The 20,290-nt window shown below is 39.3% G+C and overlaps 1 protein-coding gene across 1 annotated transcript in view; it reads left to right on the forward strand.

Moving 5' to 3' along the window:
- PPFIA1 (PTPRF interacting protein alpha 1) overlaps positions 1–20,290 on the forward strand; it is a 109,150-nt gene that overhangs the window by 47,474 nt on the left and 41,386 nt on the right. Inside the window, 7 exon segments of the mRNA XM_042453360.1 lie at positions 4,028–4,129; positions 8,784–8,948; positions 12,769–12,843; positions 13,998–14,099; positions 15,052–15,273; positions 18,373–18,519; positions 19,444–19,578. Coding sequence (XP_042309294.1) covers positions 4,028–4,129; positions 8,784–8,948; positions 12,769–12,843; positions 13,998–14,099; positions 15,052–15,273; positions 18,373–18,519; positions 19,444–19,578 — 948 coding nt within the window.

Genomic DNA, 20,290 nt, shown 5'->3' on the forward strand with positions numbered 1-20,290 from the left:
TCCTTCACAGGGAGCGTGACCCCGTTCAGGACAGGTGGAACCACCGCCATTCCTGGACCAGGGGAACCTATCACAAGTACCTCCGTTTTCTCTGGATTCAGCTTGAGTCGGTTTTCCCTCATCCAGCCCATTACTGACTCCAGACAGGCCACGAGAGGACCTGTCTTATGCTATTCCATTTCTTTTTTTTATGATTTCCAGGTTTTTCTGATTTATACTTCCCAGATTTCATGTTTCTACTACACAAATTGTATACATCATGACTTCTGTTTCACATGTGAGCTTGAACAATCTTTTTGCTTGAATCTAGTTGCATCAATTAGACACAGTGCTACTCATAACTGTCTTCTGCTCCTCGCTACTACCCTAGATCCTTCTGATCTAGGAGTCTCATGTTCTAGTACTCTCTTGTTTCATTATGGATTGTCTCATCATAGCATTTTCAAAGTAAAAGGCATTCAGACATTGTTTAACACTGCCACCTTCTTTGCTAATAACTCCTTTAGATTTTGCTAAGACACCACTGCCATTTTTCTTCAGAGAGACTCTTCTTTCAGTGTTACATCCCCTCACTCCACCACAGCAATTATCCAGTAGTTACTTGACATATTTAATCTGGCTCATCACCAAAAGCCCCTCAGATATGGGAGATCCTATTAGTACCATGCTACCATTAGCATAGCCCCGTTTCTCACAGGCACATACAGTTCTGCCACCATGGATAATGCCAAGGTGGATGACCATCTGAATGTGGAGCACTTATTCTGATAAACAGTGTGTTTTTGCAGTCATTTTGGAACACTTGGAGGCTTTCTAATATCTATATCTATATCTATCTATATATCTATATATATCTGTATAGATATAGATATATAGATATATTGTGAACAAGTAGATTATTGAAGGGGCATGGCAGTGTCCTTTTTAATTGTGCTGAACTGCTGAAAGAAAGAGAAAGAAAGAAGAAAAGACACTTCTGTTGTAACCCTCCTAATTCCCCTAGCAATATAGTAGAGCAGAGGTGCTTCTTAAAGTAATGAATAATAAATATGGGGCCTCTTTGCTGGTCCCAAAACTCAGTTTTCTCTATCTGGATTTGGGCCTGAAAGAGCTTAGCAGAATGTATGTATACAGAGGGTAGGATGGGCATAATTACAGTTTGAACATTGTGCTGTATTATTGCTGATCTGTTAAATAATCTCCCCTCCCCCCCAATCCTGCTTTTATGAAGTGGGAGCCAACATAAGATAGTCTTAACTTGGCATTATAAGGGTCATTTTTTAAAAAATAATAGAACAGTATATACTGTGAACATATTCTGTGACCTGTTGCTTAGGTAATACCTCCTTTTTGCTCAGATCATTCTAAGTAGTTGGTGGTAGGTGCTTGTTTTTAGATACATATTTTATTGCAACATTGGGTTGCTGGTGGAAACTAGTAACAGCCTTTGGGTTGTAAATTTTCTCCCAAGCCCACTGGCATTGTTAAAAATTACAGTGATGATGATCCTCTTGATGGAGCCCAGTCAGCTCTGAACATGGGTGCTGATGTTGTGTCTGTAAATTCTGAAATTTTTTGAACCACAGTGAGAATACCACTGTGCTGCAGAGTACAAAAATGGCTGTGTTTCAAAAGAGTGGTTGTGTGTGTAAAATGAAGTACGTTCTACCTGTGCACCCACAGCCATAATATATGAGGTAGAATAAAAGTAAAACAAAGTCACATAAAATAAAGCTTGTCATAATGTGGAATTTGTAAAACTAGTAAGCACAATGCATAAGAATAACAGTGGAGCGTAGCTTCAGTATTTTATAGGAAAGGCTATTTGTTTGTTTGTATTGATATTTTCTTGTCTTGTTCTGCAATGGGCTATTTGCTGTTCTTTTTAAAAGTTAAAAACCAAGATAATCCATATCATTACATTCTTCAGATAGTCTGGAAGGATGTTTTATTTTTGTCTGTGTCGATAAAGCCAGAAGTTTAATTAAAGAAAAATATGTAAAGCAGCTGCAAGCAGTAGAGTGACACATGGTTCTGCTGTTTGCATCTGTTGTGAATCCAAGAAGTACCCCCAGACAGATGACTGTCTCCAATATGGCGTCAGCATTCGATGGGAAACTCATTTAAACTCATTCATCTAGAAGTACAGTGACATTTCCAATAATGTGTACCAATCTTTTATATTGGAAAATAACCAGTTGCTCATGGCAAGATGTCCTAAGGAGGTTAAGTATCCTGTTAATGTTTTTGTTTCTTCCCACCACCGTAGGTGGAAGGTGTTTCTCTTCATTGATTTTTACTATGATAATCAGTGTGTCCTGGAAGCAGGGGTGTGGGATCCATTGATACAAGTATTTTGTGCGTATATTCCAGAATATGTCCATTTGTATGCATTGTTTCAAATGTATGAGTTTTAGTATGTGGTTCAATTATTATTATTATTAACCTTTATTTATATAGCACTGTAAATTTACACAGCACCATACATACAATCTTTTAATTAGACAGTTCCCTGCCCTCAGGCTTACAATCTAAAAATACACGACATAAAAGGGGAAGGGAATGGTGGTGGGGAAGAGGATCAGGTCCAGCAGTTCTTCTCTACCTCCGAGGCCTGGACCAAGGGAGATGAACTGGAGGGAGGGCTTGGCTTCTTAATGGCTCAAGCGGTTAAGACGCTGATTCTGTTGATTGAAAGATTGGCAGGTTGGCAGTTTGAGGCCCAGGTGCTGTGTGATAGGGTGGGCTCTCATCACTAGTCCCAGCTTCTGCAATACAAGTAGATAACTTGGTACCACTTTACTGGGAAGGTAAACAGCGTTCTGTGCAGTCATGCTGGCCACATGATCACAGAGTAATCTGTGACAATGCTGGCTCTTTGGCTTAGAAACGAGATAAGCACCTCCCCTGTGGTTGGACACCACTTGACAACCTTGTCAATGGGGAATACCTTTACCTTTACCTTTTACTTTGGTGTCCCATTCAGGGGAGGGGAAGCTCTTCACAGTCTTTGGGAAGGTACAGATTTTCATGTTCAACTATGTTCTGATTACAAACTTCTTTTGCCCTAGTCAGTGGTTGGAGGTGGACTATTTAAAGATCCAGACATTCTGGTTTCTGTCCTGGCTGTTTGTTTTACTTACCTTTGAGAAGCCATGCATAAAACCGAGCTGTGCTTTTTGTACCTGAAACCTGTTACAGTGTGATGTCCTGAAATGACATTAATAGCATTTAACCCTGCTTGGTAGGAAAATGTCAAATTGCATGAGAGATATATCTGGAACCTGCCCATATTGGCCATCTCATATACTCTTAGTTTCTCTATTTCTGGTTTAACCTCCTGGTAAAGGACCTTACACCTTTACTGAAATGGGCTAACCATGTGAATAAATTCTCTTGAGCTTCTGGTTTTTGCTATCATTATTTTACAGTATGTTTAATTTGTTCAGTAGATTTTTGCTTTGACTTCCAAAACAGCTGTTGGGAAATCATTTGTTTGAAGCAGTCTGTTGACAGCCATGTTCAGAGAAATGCAGAACTAAAAGGAACCAGTTCCTGTGAATTGATAGGAGACAACACAAGAGCATAACTATGCAGATACCAGGTTTGCTTTTGTTGTCAGGGTGCAGCAGTGTATGTTTAAAATTTGGGGGTACTGCTGGGAAAGTTAACCTCTTAAACTGCTGTTTCTGCTGCCTGTCCTCTTCCTCGAGGTTAGGCCTCTTCAACTTTGGATGGTCCAGTCAGCCCCAGTCTGTGTAGCCATTTTTCAGGGATAGTTAAAAGTGACTGGCCAAAATATTTGGAAAAAAGAGATTAGATGAGGTTTCTCTAGGTCTCATCTATATGGGTAGTTGGAGAGACAGGAGAGTAGCTGCTGTTGCTCCTCTTTGTCCTTGTTTCTGCTTCCTTTCTCAAAGCAGTTGGGTGAACTGGCAGCAACAGTAAGGAAGAGGCTTAAGGCTAAAGTGCTTGTAAACCTCAGCAAGTGCCTGATGATACTTGACATTTTTTGCTTCTATCCTAGGAGTTTGCAGCACTTACTAAAGAGCTTAATGTATGCAGAGAACAACTCCTTGAAAGGGAAGAAGAAATTGCAGAACTGAAAGCGGAAAGAAACAATACAAGGGTGAGTTCACTACCTGGTATAATTTTTGGTATTGGCAGGGTTCAGTTCCAAAGCCTCCCCCTGCAGGTACCAAAAAACACAGAAAATTGTGCCCCATATTATTCAGTGGTGGTGACATGAATGCACACACTTCAGCACATTCGTGTTCGCATCACTGCCATTGAATTATATGGAGTGTGGAGATCCATGGGAAGTCAAAGTAATGGATATGAAGCCTGCTGATATGGAGGTCCCACTGTATATATAAGGAGGTTTTTTTGAGATGGAATCTGACATGTAATCTACTCAGTTCTCTCTTGCCTTTACTTTTCTAATTAAAGGGGGAAATGGTTGAACAAAACTTTCAGTTATGATTTTGTGTTTATAAATGTAGTGCTACAAGGTTTGAAAATGTGCAATAAAGGCTGTTCAGCCTTATTGTTATTTGACTGGAAAGTCAAGCAATTCATAGATGAAATTAATAATGCAAAAAAGAATTAATTAGAAGCAATATGCTAGAGAAATCTTGTGTTTATAAATGCAGTTCTACAAAGTTTGATTAAATTTGCAAAAAAGGCTGTTCAGTGTTATTGTTATTTGATTGAAAAGTCAAGCATTTCATAGATGAAATTAATAATCCAAAAAATAATTAATTACAAGCAACATGCTAGAGATCTTGGAAGAAGTTGGCAGCATGAGCTTTTGTAGACTTTAGTCTGTTTCCTCAGATGCATTTGAGGAAGTAGACTGAAGTCTACAAAAGCTCATGCTGCCAACTTCTTTGTTTCACTAAGATGTTTATCACACTACAGTATACTCTTAAAGTGCTACTATTCCACTTTGACTGCTCTAGCTGCCTCCTGTTGCATTCTGGGATTTGCAGTTTTAAGGAGGGGTATTTAGAATTCTCAGGCAGAGAATTCTAAATACCCCTCCTTAAAACTGCCACTATATAAGAGTATAGTGTGATAAACATCTTAGTCTCAAAGGTGCTATAAGATCTCTCTATATTCTGAGTCTACAGAATAACACAGCTATATCTTTTAAACAGTGTGCTGTATGTGAACTTATTATTTATTCTTAATTAAACAGTTATTGAATTCAGAGTTGTATAAGCAGAATGCTGCTCACACTGAATTATAAAATTGTAAACACTGAAGACTGATAGATTTTGCTGTCATATCAGTCTGAATAGTTTGCATAATGTAAATGGTTTTAGACCAGATATTATTGCTATCACTACAAGGGGTGCACAGTTGATGGGGGGGGGGAGTTTGTGTTTTTTACCTTTTGGAAGGACTTTGAAGTGCACAGAGATCCCTTATTATATATCATAAGCAAATCTGAAGTCTTCTGCCTCTTAAGATCCATAAAGAAATAGCCTTTCAGCATTCATGTAACATATTTTCTAAAACAAACTAAAAGCTAATTCATGCAACCACTCAATAGTTTGACATCTTTTATCTTTATTGCATTTTGCATGTGGCAGAAAAGTCATCTGAATTGTATGTCATAAGCACAAGCTGTTGTATGGAGCACATGGTTTAATCAAGACACAATAGTTTAAAGTAGAGGAGAAAAAATCAGAGTGGTAGTAGAATCCTCTTATATTGCTACTGTTAGAGTAATTTCACACACAAGAATGTTTGCTGCATTTACAGTGTATTGCAGAGAACACCATGGAAGTGTGCTGGGGTGTATTCATCTCCAGATGTTTATTGGGTCAGTTCCAGAGCTTGGAAATGCTACTTTTCCAAGGTCTCAGTTTGCTGCTGTTGGATTCATGCATACCGTCCTCACTGTTTCACATGTACTTTCCATTCTGGTTTGAGGCAAACTTTGCTTTGCATTCACTATAGTTTGCCATTGCATCCATTCAGAGTAGGCTATAGTTTGCCATAAATTCCTCCATATAGCATGAGAAGAAGATAAAAAATACCTCTCTGAACTTTCCTTCATGTATCACAGGGAACCACAGCTTCATGAGGAAGTGTCTGCTCACAAATTTCTAAATCTGCCAGTTTGCACATATAGGACAAGGACAGTACAGAGTAAAAAAGAGAGGAGAGCACTTAGATAGTGTAGTGCTGAATTCTGTGTTCTACATTATATATTGAGTGTAATTTTTGGCAGAAAAATATGTGCTGTATAAATTTAATATATTAGTGTACTTTTTATGACACAATCCTGAAAAGTGCATGAATAGGGCATTGTCTAAAATTAGCGGCAAACAGATGCAGTAGTGATGATCACAACTGTTCTTGCCACTAATAAAATAACATTCGGAACGGCTGTGAAGACCTAGAAACAGTGCAAATGATTTATTCTTGTAAAGTTGTTTTCTAAAATTAGCTTACCATGAATCCGGGACTTTTGCCTGTGGCTGGGGAATGGGGTGGTGAATAGAGTTAACTACATGAAAGCATTAAGTGGGGAAAGGCTAAACACTTCTGTTCTACTGAGGCTGGATCTGCACTGCAGAAATAATCCAGTTTGACACCACTCTGACTGTCATAGAATCATAGAGTTGGAAGAGACCACAAGGGCCATCCAGTCCAACCCCCTGCCATGCAGGAAATCTAAATCAAAGCATCCCTGACAGATGGCCATTCAGACTCTTGTTAAAGACCTTCAAGGAAGGAGACTCCACTACACTCCGAGGGAGTGTGTTCCACTGTTGAATAGCCCTTACTGTCAGGAAGTTCCTCCTAATGTTGAGGTGGAATCTCTTTTCCTGGAGCTTGCATCCATTGTTCTGGGTCCTAGTCTCTAGAGCAGCAGGAAAAAGCTGGCGCCCTCCTCAGTATGACATCCCTTCAAATATTTAAAGATGGCTATCATATCACCTCTTAACCTTCTCTTCTCCAGGCTAAACATCCCCAGCTCCTTGAGTCTTTTCTAACAGGGCATGGTTTCCAGACCCTTTACCATTTTAGTTGCCCTCCTTTGGACACGCTCTAGTTTCTCAGTGTCCTTTTTGAATTGTGGTGCCCAGAACTGGACACAATATTCCAGGTGGGGCCTGACCAGAGCAGAATAGAGTGGCACTATGACTTCCCTTGATCTAGACACCATATTTTTATTGATGCAGCCTAAAATTGCATTGGCTTTTTTAGGTGCTACATTGCACTGTTGACTCATGTTCAACTTGTGGTCTACTTGGACTCCTAGATCCCTTTCACATGTTGTCTCCTTAAGCCAGGTGTCCCCCATCCTGTATCTGTGCATTTCATTTTTTCGCCCTAAGTGCAGTACCTTACATTTCTCCCTGTTGAATTTCATTTTTTTAGCTTTGGCCCAGCTTTCTAGTCTATTCAGGTCATTTTGAATTTTGATCCTGTCCTCTGAAGTGTTAGCTACTCCTCCCAATTTGCTGTCATCTGCAAATTTGATAAGTATGCCCCCAATTCTGTCATCCAAGTCACTGATAAAGATGTTGAATAACACTGGGCCCAGGACAGAACCCTGTGGGACTCCACTTGTCACTTCTCTCCAGGATGAAACGGAACCATTGTTGAGCACCCTTTGGGTTCGGCTGGACAACCAATTACAAATCCATCTAACAGTTACCTTGTCTAGCCCACATTTTACAAGCTAGTTTGCAAGAATGTCATGGGGAACCTTGTCAAAGGACTGACTGAAATCAAGATACACTACATCCACAGCATTCCTTTCATCTACCAAGCTGGTAATTTTATCAAAAAAAGAGATAAGATTTGTCTGGCATGACTTGTTTCAAATTCTGGGATTTGTAGTTTGTTATGGCACCAGAGCACTTTAACGGACAAAGCTAAATGTCTCACAAAACTGCAGTTCCCAGAATTTCATACGATTGAGCCATGACAGTTAAAGTGGTGTCAAAGTGATTAGTTCTGCCGTGTGGGTGCAGCCTAAGAAAGGCTTGAATGAAAGTGGAATGTTTAGTCTTGTCCTTGGTGAAAAATTTTCTAGCCTGCCAAATATCTATATAAAATTCTAGGCCCACAGAGGAGAGGGAGTACTGAGGACTAGTGGTAGCATTTATAGATAAGAAAATTTACCCAGGAAGGCAGGGGGAGCTAGACTCCAAAGTTTATTCTTTTTTGTCATTGCATTGCTTCCCTTGTTTAAATGAGAGTCAGGAAAGGTGTGTCCTGCAGACTACATGTGAACCCTCTAAGACTGTTATTATGGCCCTAAGCATCCTCAATCCAGTTTTTAATTTTCCTGAACTTTCCTTATTAAAGCTCTGCACCCTCTTGTGAGTTCCACTTCACTTTCTGGTTTGGAAAAATGCCTCTGTGGGCATAAAACAGACAGAGAAGAGTGGCAAAAACACTTTGAACTTGCTTCCCAAACCCCTCTAGAGGGTATAAATGGCATTTTGAATTTTTAAAATCCTAAAAGTTCAAAAGTGGGGGCATGGATGATGACCTTCTGAGGTCCGGTGGGGCACATGTATAGCCCTGGACCTCAACCAGATGCCCACTCCTGTATTAACAAAAATATGACCGTAAAAATATAATTTAGTAATGCAGTTATTTATTTGGTTAACCAATTATTTTTGTTTTCTTTGCCATTCATTTGTAAAGAGGTATTCTGAGTTACACCTTTTTTAGGCCAACTATCATTCAACAGATAATTCTAAGAACAGCAGACTTATATAATCCATCATTTAATTTTGATTGTTTTTCAGTTGCTGTTAGAGCATTTGGAATGTCTTGTTTCCCGGCACGAGCGATCTCTTAGAATGACTGTAGTAAAGAGACAGGCTCAGTCTCCGGCAGGAGTTTCTAGTGAAGTTGAAGTTCTCAAAGCACTAAAGTCCCTATTTGAACATCATAAAGCCCTTGATGAAAAGGTAATGAAAGATGGTTACTGAAGTCACTTATTATTTGTGAAATGCTTATTAATGCTTGGGATGATTCAATTAAGAAATGACAGTACTTTTGGATTTTGAGGTATTAATGCAAGTGAAAAAAGTAGCCAAAAGAGTACAGGCTAGTTAGGCATCACTTATCATAAAAGACTTTGAGAGTAGGAGCTGACCACTGTGTTGAGTTTCTATGAGATTTCCCTTAATGAAATCAAAATAACAGAAGGGTATTTGCCTTCTGTGTTTGTCCAGTAGAAGTTTTATAGCGCTAGTGCTCCTCCAGAGTATAGGGCAATGGGATGGTGGTTGTTAAATTGAAATGTAGCATACTTTTAATATAGACCCTTCCAATTCCCTTTTCATGCATTTAGTTCCCATGTCCATTCTTGTTTCACTTCATTCTGCTGTAGCTTTGCTTTTAGTATGAAGTTGTTTCCTTTTCTTGCTTTACCACTGCCTACTTTACATTCATAGCATCATGTACAAAGGGGAAGGGGCAAGAGACAATGCCTCTTTGATGGAGGGAGGATGCGTGCCACCTTTTAATTTTAGCACGGAGAACATTTGGGGAACAGAGCTAGAGGAAGAGAGGACTACTGAGTCTTGGAGCCTAAGTCTGCTAAAAGCACAAGATGCATGACCAGGAAGGGATTTTCCCTGAAACTGTATGTCAGAGAATGAGTCATCTAATGATTCTTGATCCTGTATGTCCAGTCACTGTGTATGAGACCTCCTGATGGGTGAATGTAAGAGCATCAGCCTGGATGAAAACCAGAGCGTTGTTTTTATTTTTGTTTTAAAGTAATATTTTAAATGGTTTTAATTCTGTTAGTTTAATACTTCTTTAATATCAACGTTTGTACATTTTTAACTGTATGTACTTCTATTATATATTTTTTGCCATTTATGATTCTCCTTAAGTTTCACTCTGAGGAAAGAGCAGAATATGATGGATGCATGGATGGGTTTGCATTCTATGTTCTCTTCCTTGAATGGAGTAGCCTCTTCCAGTTGTGGTAGGAACACCAATCTAGAGTAGAAAGAATAGACAAAACTTCAGTGGATTTTTTCCCTCTCTGCAGACCCATGTTTACCTTGCTCACTGTCTTATGGGGTTCCCTTGTACTCTGGAGTAGGTTCAGGATACTGCTGGTAAAGGGGAGATAAACTTGTTTCTCCTTTTTGTTTTGTATTCCATGATTGCAGCTGTGCTGAGAATATTTTCCCAGCAATAGGTTGTTAGTATTCAATTCACTGTCATTTTTAAAAATCCGATTGATGACCTTACTTTAAATAATTTCAGTGTTAGAAATAATCATACTTCAATATTTCATAAAGTTCCAAAATGAAATCTAACTGCTAAACAAAAATTTTCAGGTGAACACTGAATATTTTAAAATATAATCTTTGCCCCTTATCACTTAAAATTGTACCGTGCTTTTTACTATAAGAAACAAACTTGGATGAGAATGTACACTTGAGTTCAGATGTTAGGACAGAAGTCATGTGATGAGTGTGGCAGAATATTTATAACTGTAACGCAAACACTAAGGATAAGTTCCATTGACTTAAGAGGCAGGCAGTCTTAACTTTTGCCATATTGTGCCCTTATTTTTTTTATTCTATGTTTGAACCTCCAAACTTATTGAATATACCGGATTCTATCTTTTTTTTAAAAATATTAAGCAGGGTTGGAACTGGTTTGTACTTGGATGGGAGACCACCAGGTAACACCAGCTATCTCCAGCTAGGGCATGGAAAGAATCCTGCTTGAAACCCTGGAGAGCTGCCAGTATTGAGCCCTGGTGGCGCAGTGGTTAAATGCCTGTACTGCTGCCACTTACTCACAAATCACAAGGTTGTGAGTTCAGTATCAGCCAAGTGCTCAAGCTCGACTCAAGCTTGCATCCTTCCAAGGTCATTAAAATGAGTACCCAGATTGTTGGGGGCAATTAGCTTACACATTGTAAACCACTCAGGGAGTGCTTAGGTGCACTGATAAGCGGTATAGAAATGTACTTGCTATTGCTATTGGGCTAGATGGACTAATAATGTAACCCAGTATAATGACTGATAAAGCAGCTAGGTTCTTGTGTGCTGCTTGTATTTTCCAGTCTTTGTGTTTGGAAATTTCTGGACATTTCTCTTTTGATAAAGTGATTTTGCTTAATATGTTTTCAGCTTGGCTCTTTCAAAACATGCAGTAGTAACATGCCTTAAGCAAATACTTCTGCTTGGTTTCCATGGGTTGGATCCCCAAAACTGTACAGACATCCCCCAACTTTCAGTGACTCATTTTTTGATATTCTGCTGCTTCAATAGCTCTAAATTGTAGTCATGCACCACACTTTTGGCCCCTGGTCCAAATTCATAATTCCTTCTATTCCTGCAGAAAGCATGGAGGAATTATTATACAGAGGCTGGCTCATGACACGCAAGTGCACTTGTTGCAATCTGACAGTCAACTTACACCTTCCCCCCCCTCAGATGCATGGTCCAGTCTTTCCTTTGTTCTTTCTCTTGTCTTCTTCCTGTAGAGAACTTGAGGGATCTGAGAGAGGGACAAAAAAGGTACCAATTTAACTGAGAGACTTTGCAACCAGCGCACCCGCACATGTGAGCCTCTGTAATTACCTCAAGTTCCTTATAGAAAGAAGGCAAGAGGAGATGAAATGACAAAAGAGAGCTCCACTCATATCTGAGGGGCAAAAAAGGCACTGAGTCACTTGAGAGACTTTGCCATGGTGGCTGGCTCATGAGGTCGCACAGACTTGATGGGCATGCCAAGACTGGTGGCAGGCTGCCCTCCTTTGACTGGATGGTTTCCCACTGATTAGCAGGAAGCGGAGTCCATTCAAAGATGCTGGCTGTGTGTCATCACTGCATGGGCTGGGTGTAGACACTTTTTGGCTTGGTTCACTTCATTCAGTATGTCCTGCAGCCAGTGCACAATTGCGGCAATTGTGGGAGTTCCTATTCTGACAGTTTTCCTCCTTCCCTGCTTTCCCAACAGCCACGAGCAAGGAAAGGTGGTAAACTTTAATTATTACAGATGTCCCCTGGTTATTTGACAGATTAGGGTCAAGTGACATGCAGTGGTCCCACATTTTGATGATTTCTGCTTTTTGCTGTGAACCCTAACCTGTCAAATAAGCAATGAGATTCACTTATCAAAGTGGCCTTACCTCTCCTTTGGATGCAGTTATTTATGCTCCCTAATAAACTGCCTGTAGGTCCAGTAACCCACTAGTATAGTACTGAGCATGTAGAAGTGTGGAAATAAGAAAACATAAGTTATCAGAAATGCTTTATGCTTTGATTTGAGTTTCATTGGATCCAAGTCCATATGGTTTAGAATGTCCCCCTAGGTTAACAAAAACATCCTGTTTAATCATTATACTTTACTACTTTTTGCAACAAATTAATATGCATGACTCATCAGGAAATACAGATTACAAAATAAGAATATAAATATAAATGATCATAATCATGCTTCCTAACCATCTGGGCTCTTATTATATTGTCATTCGTTCAAATTTCTATGCCAACAGTTAGTCCTATACTCTTGTCTGATTTAGAAATTTATTGCCGGGGAATATAGTAGGAACTCTAAATCCATACTGGCTCATTGATCTTTCCTAGATCGCTTGTTCTGAATGTTCTAGTTATATGATGGGAATGTATTGGCAATTGCTTTGTTTTTTTATTTTTAACTGTCCCCCATTTATTGTCAATAAATGTATGCTAGCATGTTAGTAATGCTAGCAGAATTTCATTGTGTTCATGTTTTTGCTTCATCTTTTAGGTGAGGGAAAGATTACGAGTAGCACTTGAAAGATGTAGTTTGCTGGAAGAAGAACTAGGTACAACACACAAGGAGGCAAGTAATTTCCATCAGTTTGTTAACTCTGCCTGAATCTTTCGCTTCCTGGAGCTGCTTTGCAGGGGATTCAGACAACTATAGTGGAAAGGAAGATTTCTCCAAAACACGAAACTGCCTACAGCACTTCCTTGTTCTTGCCCAGAATGCTGTGAATGATTTCAGAAATTTCTACATCATCATGAATTGATGCTGAAGAACATTTCTATGAACTGTAGTGATTGTTTTTCAGTTTCTTATAGAATAATTTTAAATAAATGGAAGTGTTTTTCAGCAGCAAGCATAGAATTGTAGAATCTCAGCAATGTATTGCTCATGACCAAGAACCATTTACAAAATGTGTGCAATACAGGTACAAAAACTGAAGCAGATAAAATATATTTAGAAATATGGAATCATACATTTGTAGAATTGGAAGGATCACAAGTCCATCTGATGGAATCTCCTCCCAATCCACACTTAAAAGATCTCTGAGATATAGCCATCCAACCTCTGTTTAAAAACTTTTGTGAAGGAGTATTCACAACCTTCGGAGCTAGTCTGTTCCACTGCCAAACACCTCTTATCATAAAGTTCTTCCCAATAATTTTAATCCTTACCTGAAAATCAGATTTGCTCTGTCGTCTGCTTGGTAGCTTTTTCAAGTATGTCAAAATGAGTATGATACTACCTCTCAGACTTTTTTTTCTCTTCTGAACATACCTACCTCTTTCAACTCATCCTCATAAGTTCACAGACCCTTTACATCTTGCCCTCTTCTAAACAGGGAAGTCCTGGGTGGTCCTATATACCAATCAACCAAACCCTGTGCATTGCTTAAAGTAAATTACAGTCATCGATTGATTGTTGTTAGTAGTGTGTGGGTTTTTTTTCCCTTTCTTTTAGGACAGTATTTCTCAAGCGTGCATATTGTTAATGAGGCATACTTTGGATAAGTTAACTTTTGAATAGATTATAGAAATTGGTCTTTGGCTGTAAAATTAAGCACAGTATTCTGTAAATCACATTGTGTTATCTGTACATTGATGAATGCAGTATTTCTGATTCTGGAAATATTGTTGCTGCAAATTATTAACATTTTAAAGGCTCCTTTTTGTTCATAATTAATATATGTTATTATGATTTTGATGTAGTATTTTAATTTTCTTTTTTAGTTGATGATTTTGAAGGAACAGAACAATCAGAAAAGAACACAGGCTGATGGAATGGCTGATATTAATCATGATCAGGAGAATACGCCTAGCACGAATGGAAAGGTAGGAATAAAATCTGTTCTTGTGAGGTGTATCATATATACTTGACTATAAGTTGAGAAATTTATGCCCCAAAATTGACCCTAAAATCCTTGGTCAACTTATATATGGGTCAGTACACTAATACTGCTTAGAAAGGTCCTGAAACAAGCACAGCGTATGATGCCCCACTCTTCATGCCTCGAGGTAGTTTGTGTGTGTTTGAAATCCAATCATGAACCCCCCCCCCCCATATAGCTCCACTTCTGTCCCTTCCTAATCCGATGTAAAAGCCTATTCTTCCCATCGAAGAAAACCCCCATTTAGCTCCACTTCTGTCCCTTCCTAATCTGATTTGAAAGTCTGCTCTTCCCATCAAAGAAACTCCCTTTTAGCTCCACTTCTATTCTTTCCCAATGCAATTTGAAACACCTCATTTTGCTCCACTTCTGTCCCTTCCCAATCCAATGATCAAACCTCTCCTCCAGCACAGGGAAGTGGTGTTAGGTGGTTGGGAGAAAGAGAAGGAGGGCGGGAAGTGGTGTTTCCCCCTTTCCATCCTTTGTTACAGCTCCCTAAGATTTATCCTTGACTTATCCATGGGTCATATCGAAATCCATGATTTTGACCCTGAAACCTTCCTTCAACTTTATACATGAGGTCGACTTGTACATGAGTATATACGGTAATCATCACTTTGCAGAAGAAATCTGTACCTGAAATCCCAGTGATTTACATGCCTCCAGCACATTATTGCAAGAAAGTACCAAGTGAAAGAAGTTGTGTACTACATTGGATGTGTTATTTTATTGATTACCTGATGAAAATCTACTCATTCCAGGAGTACTTGAGTAGTAATAAATGGAATAATCTCAGTTTGGGAAGTTAGAGACTCACGTGAAGCTGAAACCTTCCCTCAAAAGTCATAATATGAAAAATTATCTTATTAACTAGTCTACCATCCTCTTCCCAATAGAGATCTTCTAACGGCTCACTGAGTCATGATGAAGACCTTGCTAAAGTAATAGAACTTCAAGATGTCATAGACAAACAAACAAAGGAGCAAGCCCAAATGAAAGAAAGGATTACTGCCCTTTCTAACAGAGTAGCAGAACTGGAAGAAGATCTTGACACTGCTAGAAAAGATTTAATCAAATCTGAAGAAATGAATACGAAGTTGCAAAGAGATGTACGAGAGGTGAGAAACTATCATTTTTTAAAAAAAATATCTAGTAATATCTTAAATTCAATGCCTTGAAATGTTTTTACCTCATGGAATAAATTGTTTGTTTGTGGTTTGATGAAAGGATTGAACTGTTCTGTTCCTAGGACATTTTCATCAACCGTTTTAATAAGCTTTCTAATATAACTTCAACTTCCCATCATAGTTGTTTATATTATAATTTAAAATTCAGTTTGTTTGTTTTTTGGATTCTACAGTGGGTCCTTCTTGTCCGCAAGGGTTCTGTTACGGACCTCCTTGTGGATGGCAAAAACTGCAGGACATCAATTCCCCCAGTATTCAACAGTGGTTTAACAGTGCTCTACCAGGACTGCATGCATGTGCTGCCATTGAACTCAGTGGGGCTTGTCATTCGCGGATGCTGAAGTCCACAGATGGCAAGTCCACGGTTAGGGTGGGCGCTGTACTTGCAATATAAATCTTGGTTGGAGTAATACATTACTTAGTACAGTCGGCCCTCCTTATACACAAATTTTTTATACACGGATTCAAGCATCCACGGTTTGAAAATGTTCAAAAAAAGTATAAATTTCAAATATCAAACCTTGATTTTCCATTTTTCATAAGGGACACCATTTTGCTACGTCATTATATTTAATGGGACTTGATCATAAACAGATTTTGTTATCCACGGAAGATCTTGTAACCAAAGCCCAGTGTATAACAATGGCCCACTGTACTTACAGTATTAACCTGATAATTCTGTATTTCAAATATAGGCCCAGTACAGAGCACCCAAAAAGGGTGGTCTACTGGCGCCCTGGTTTGCTCCGCGAGAAAGCCGCAGTGGACAAACTGCGCGACTCTCTCGCGGAGCAAAAAGAACCTGCGAAAAGTGGGTTCTTTTTGCGGCGCCATAATGACACCACAGTGCGCCAATGGCGCACTCGCAACATCATTATGGCGTCATGACGTGTGGACGCTAGGCATCTGTCACGTCAAAATGACGGCACCCATCTGTACCCTCATGTCACCACAACATGAGGAACTGTATTAAAGGGTCTCAGCATTAGGAAGGTTGGGAAGCACTGGGCTAGAGCAATGCTTCTCAAGCTGTTCCAAATGGGGAATGGGCTGGATTTTTTTTTCTCATTGTGCTGGGGACTGGTTCTAGATTTGTGTTGCTTGTCTACAACAATTTCCTTCTTTCCTGAAAACTTGTGCAGACCAGCACTTTGAGTTACACTGGGCTAGAGCACATTCATAAGTCTACTGTATGTCAGTGATAGTGGTAAAAATAATCTTTCATAGAGCAGCTTTTTCTGGTGGTCAGCGGCTTATTACATTCTGGCCTATCAAAAGAAAAGGATGGTTCAATAGCCTGTTATGACCACATTAACAACATTTTGTAGGTACAGTGGGCCCTTCCTTTACGCAGGGCATCTGTTATGGAACCTTCACCCGCGTAAGGCAAATTCCATGTATGCTGGTGCCCCATTAGAAATAATGGGGCTTGTGCCCGTGTTGTGGTTCGGCGTGGTGTGTGCACCATGGGCATGTGCCCCATTACTTCTTCCAGGGTGCGCCAGGGCTCTTTCCGGCACAGCTTTCAGTGTATGCTGAAAGCAGCGTACGTTGCGCCCGCGCATGATGCAGGCGCACTGTAAAATTACTCTGGTCTGTCATGCATGCCAGCTTGGATGCCACAGTTGATATGAGCTTAGTTCATTTAGTTTTGATACCTGTCCAGTAATAATAATAATGCTTTCCTGTTTGTACTGCACAAAAAAGGAAGACTTCACCTTTCATGTGGTCTTCTGGGTCCCCCCGTGGATACCAAAATCTGCAGATGCTCAAGTCCCATAGTACTCGGTGGAGGAGCAGCCATGCGGCCACAGCACCATTGAGGATAATGGCACTTTGCTCCCTGCCCCCTCCGCAAGGCCAGCCTCCCTGCTCTCCCCATGGCAGGCAGCAGGGGGCTACCTTTTCTTCCTCCTCTTCCTCTTCCTCCCCATTGCTGCTTCCGTAGCTCTTCCTCCTTTTCCTCCTCCTTTTCCTTCCTCCTCCTCCTCTTACCCCACCTCCTCGTCCTTTCTCCTCCTTCTCTTACCCTGTCCCATTTCCTCCTTATTTTCCTTCCTTCCTCCTCCTCCTCTTCACCCAGCCTCCATGGATGCTCAGATCCATGGATGGCAAGTCCACGGATACAGAGGGTGGATTGTACTTCAGTTCAGGTGCACTGACTGAATACAGGAAGCCACAGCCCTGAGTTTGCAAGACTTAAAGAGTTCAGTGGATGACTGGTGTTCTTGAAGGTCTCTCATTAGCAGAGTCACCATAGTCATAGTAAAAGTCAAAGGACATTAAAACATGATGGAGAAGCCCTTTACGCATTTTGGAAGCGTTTTGGAGGAAACCGGTTTTTTTACCCCTGAGGGCCACAAAAATGGCCGTACTTTACTCATCCTTATGTTAGAACAGCATCACTGTTTCCGATCACAGTTCTGAGTGCTGGTTATGCTCTTTAAAGCCCTAGATAACTTGGAAATAGGCTGTGTAAAAAATTTCATTCTCTCATGGGCATCTTGCTGGGTTGGAAGTCCTTCCACCATGGGAGGCATATCGACTGGGCACATGAGATGTAGCCTTCTGGTGGCTGTTTCCAGACTCTTGAACTTGCTTTTGAGGGAGGTTAAGTCTGCTTTTTTCTTGTTATGTCCCCTCTGTGACAGACAAAAACTTTTTTTTAAAAAAAATCAGGATATAACTTTGTTTTGGGTTTTTTTCTTTAAGTCTGAATCTTTTAGCTCTGGCTATGTTTTCCTCTGTTTTGTGTTTAATTTATTTTTCTTCTGTTTTAAATTATGATTTTCTTTTAGTCTCACTGAGTATCTTTTGTTTTGGAGAAAGGATATGATTTTTTAAAAAATAAAATATTACATGTGAAGTAAAGGAAAGTATGGTTATTGCAATTTATATTGTAAATGGTTCTTGTGATTGCCCTGAAAGTTAGTTTACCAGACAATGTGCTCAACATATGCAACAAGGAAAAATGCATAGTATATTGGAACCATGTATTTTTAAAATTTTCTGACAATTTTTATAACTTAGGCAATGGCTCAAAAGGAAGATATGGAAGAGCGAATCACAACCCTTGAAAAACGCTACCTCGCTGCACAACGTGAAGCTACATCTGTGCATGACCTCAATGATAAACTTGAAAATGAAATAGCTAATAAAGATTCATTACATCGACAGGTAGAAATGAATACTATGGCACTCCTTAAGCTATGTTAGCATTCTGTTTGTAGATGTAGCTCATCTCCAGCATTCACCAACATAAGAAAGAGCTTATGCCCTTTCTTAAGATCTTTTAATACAGAATATGAAGAAAATATTTTAATAAATAATCTGTTAAGCATGTTTGATATCAGAGGAATATCAAGTACTATGCAGTTGGGCACCTAGCAGGTCAGTTTTACCTTAAGGGATGTGAATAACAGATTGTATTCAACAGCAGCTTGCATAATGTGCTTTTAATATAAAAATGCTTGCAAAACATCTTTTGGGATTGGGGAACCCTTTAGTGATTGCTTGAGATACGCCTTGGCATACTACAGTGGAGAATGACAGCTTGCACTCCTGTAAATGGCATACAGTTTAGGCAATTGATACAACTAGTTAATTTAGAAGTTTGGTTTATACCTAACCATGTCCTGAATAATGACTGACATACCATATCAGAAGACTTTGATAGACTGACTGAGAACAAGTGAAGAGTTTATTTTTAGTTTTAGAATACACCTCTAATTTGCTGTGTCATTCCATCCTTTATTTTTGTTGTGTGTGTGTGCGTGTGTGCGCATGAACACACAGGCTACATTTTTGTAGAATATGATTTGGAGAAAATTATTAGAAAAATATTTCCTGTATCTCTGTTTCAAACAAGAATAAGCATGTTAATGCATTACACATGTAAATAATCTGTTTATGTGACAAGAATTGTATGTGAGCTATCATCCATGTTATCTAGATACTATAATATCTTTTATATATTATTTCATACATTAGTTTCCTCACAAAATCATTCTCCTCAGCAGTGAAAAGAGCTGTTGAAAGCAACATCTGGAATAATACCTACAGTAGTAGCAATAAGCAGAATTCTTTTATCTTTGCTTCTAGAGTGAAGATAAAAATAGGCAGTTACAAGAACGACTGGAACTAGCAGAACAAAAATTGCAGCAGACTCTGAGAAAAGCTGAGACTCTACCGGAAGTGGAGGCTGAACTAGCTCAGAGAGTTGCTGCACTTACTAAGGTCAGTTTACGCAGTACAGCTTATCTTCAGCTGAAATCATTAGCACTTAGTAATTAATTTCTTTCTCTTAGTAATTCATTTCTTCCTATGTTCCTGATTCTGTCTCTCCACCTCTTGTCAATAAAATGGCATGCCATAGTGCTGTGTATTTTTCCAGAGATCTAGATCTAAGGCAAAAAATTTTTTAAAAAAAAATCCTAATTTTTAAAAGTTTGGGGGGAGGGGGTTGTTTGAGCAACTCTTTTTTGCCAGCTGTGGGTTTATAAATTATAAACCCATAGTTTATAAATTTTCAGTTCCTAGTTGAGTGAATTATATCCTCAAGTAAAGTTACATCTAATATTTACAAATGGGTTCTTGGCTACCATTTTGTTTGTTTGTATATTTCCCCCCTCCTCACTGTTTATTATTTACTTTTGTAACCTAATTGTTCACCTTCTGGGGATTCTGAAGCCAAAGATGCTAATCTGTCAGAGCATACTTCCAAATTTAAGAAGACAGAACTTTCACAGAGGTTTCTAGTCATTTGCTCGTTGCTGTTGCTAAGAAAAAGACATATTAAAATATTAAATATTAAAATAATATAAGGAAGAAACAATCATGAATATATTTTTTCTTTATTGTAAGATGAGCAAATGCAAATTTTATTTGTTTCCTATGAGGCATTACAAACCTCCGCTTTGCGGCGGTCTCCTGGTGCTGCTCTTTGCTC

The sequence above is a fragment of the Sceloporus undulatus genome, chromosome 1, assembly GCF_019175285.1.
Source record: "Sceloporus undulatus isolate JIND9_A2432 ecotype Alabama chromosome 1, SceUnd_v1.1, whole genome shotgun sequence".
Lineage (NCBI taxonomy): Eukaryota > Metazoa > Chordata > Lepidosauria > Squamata > Phrynosomatidae > Sceloporus > Sceloporus undulatus.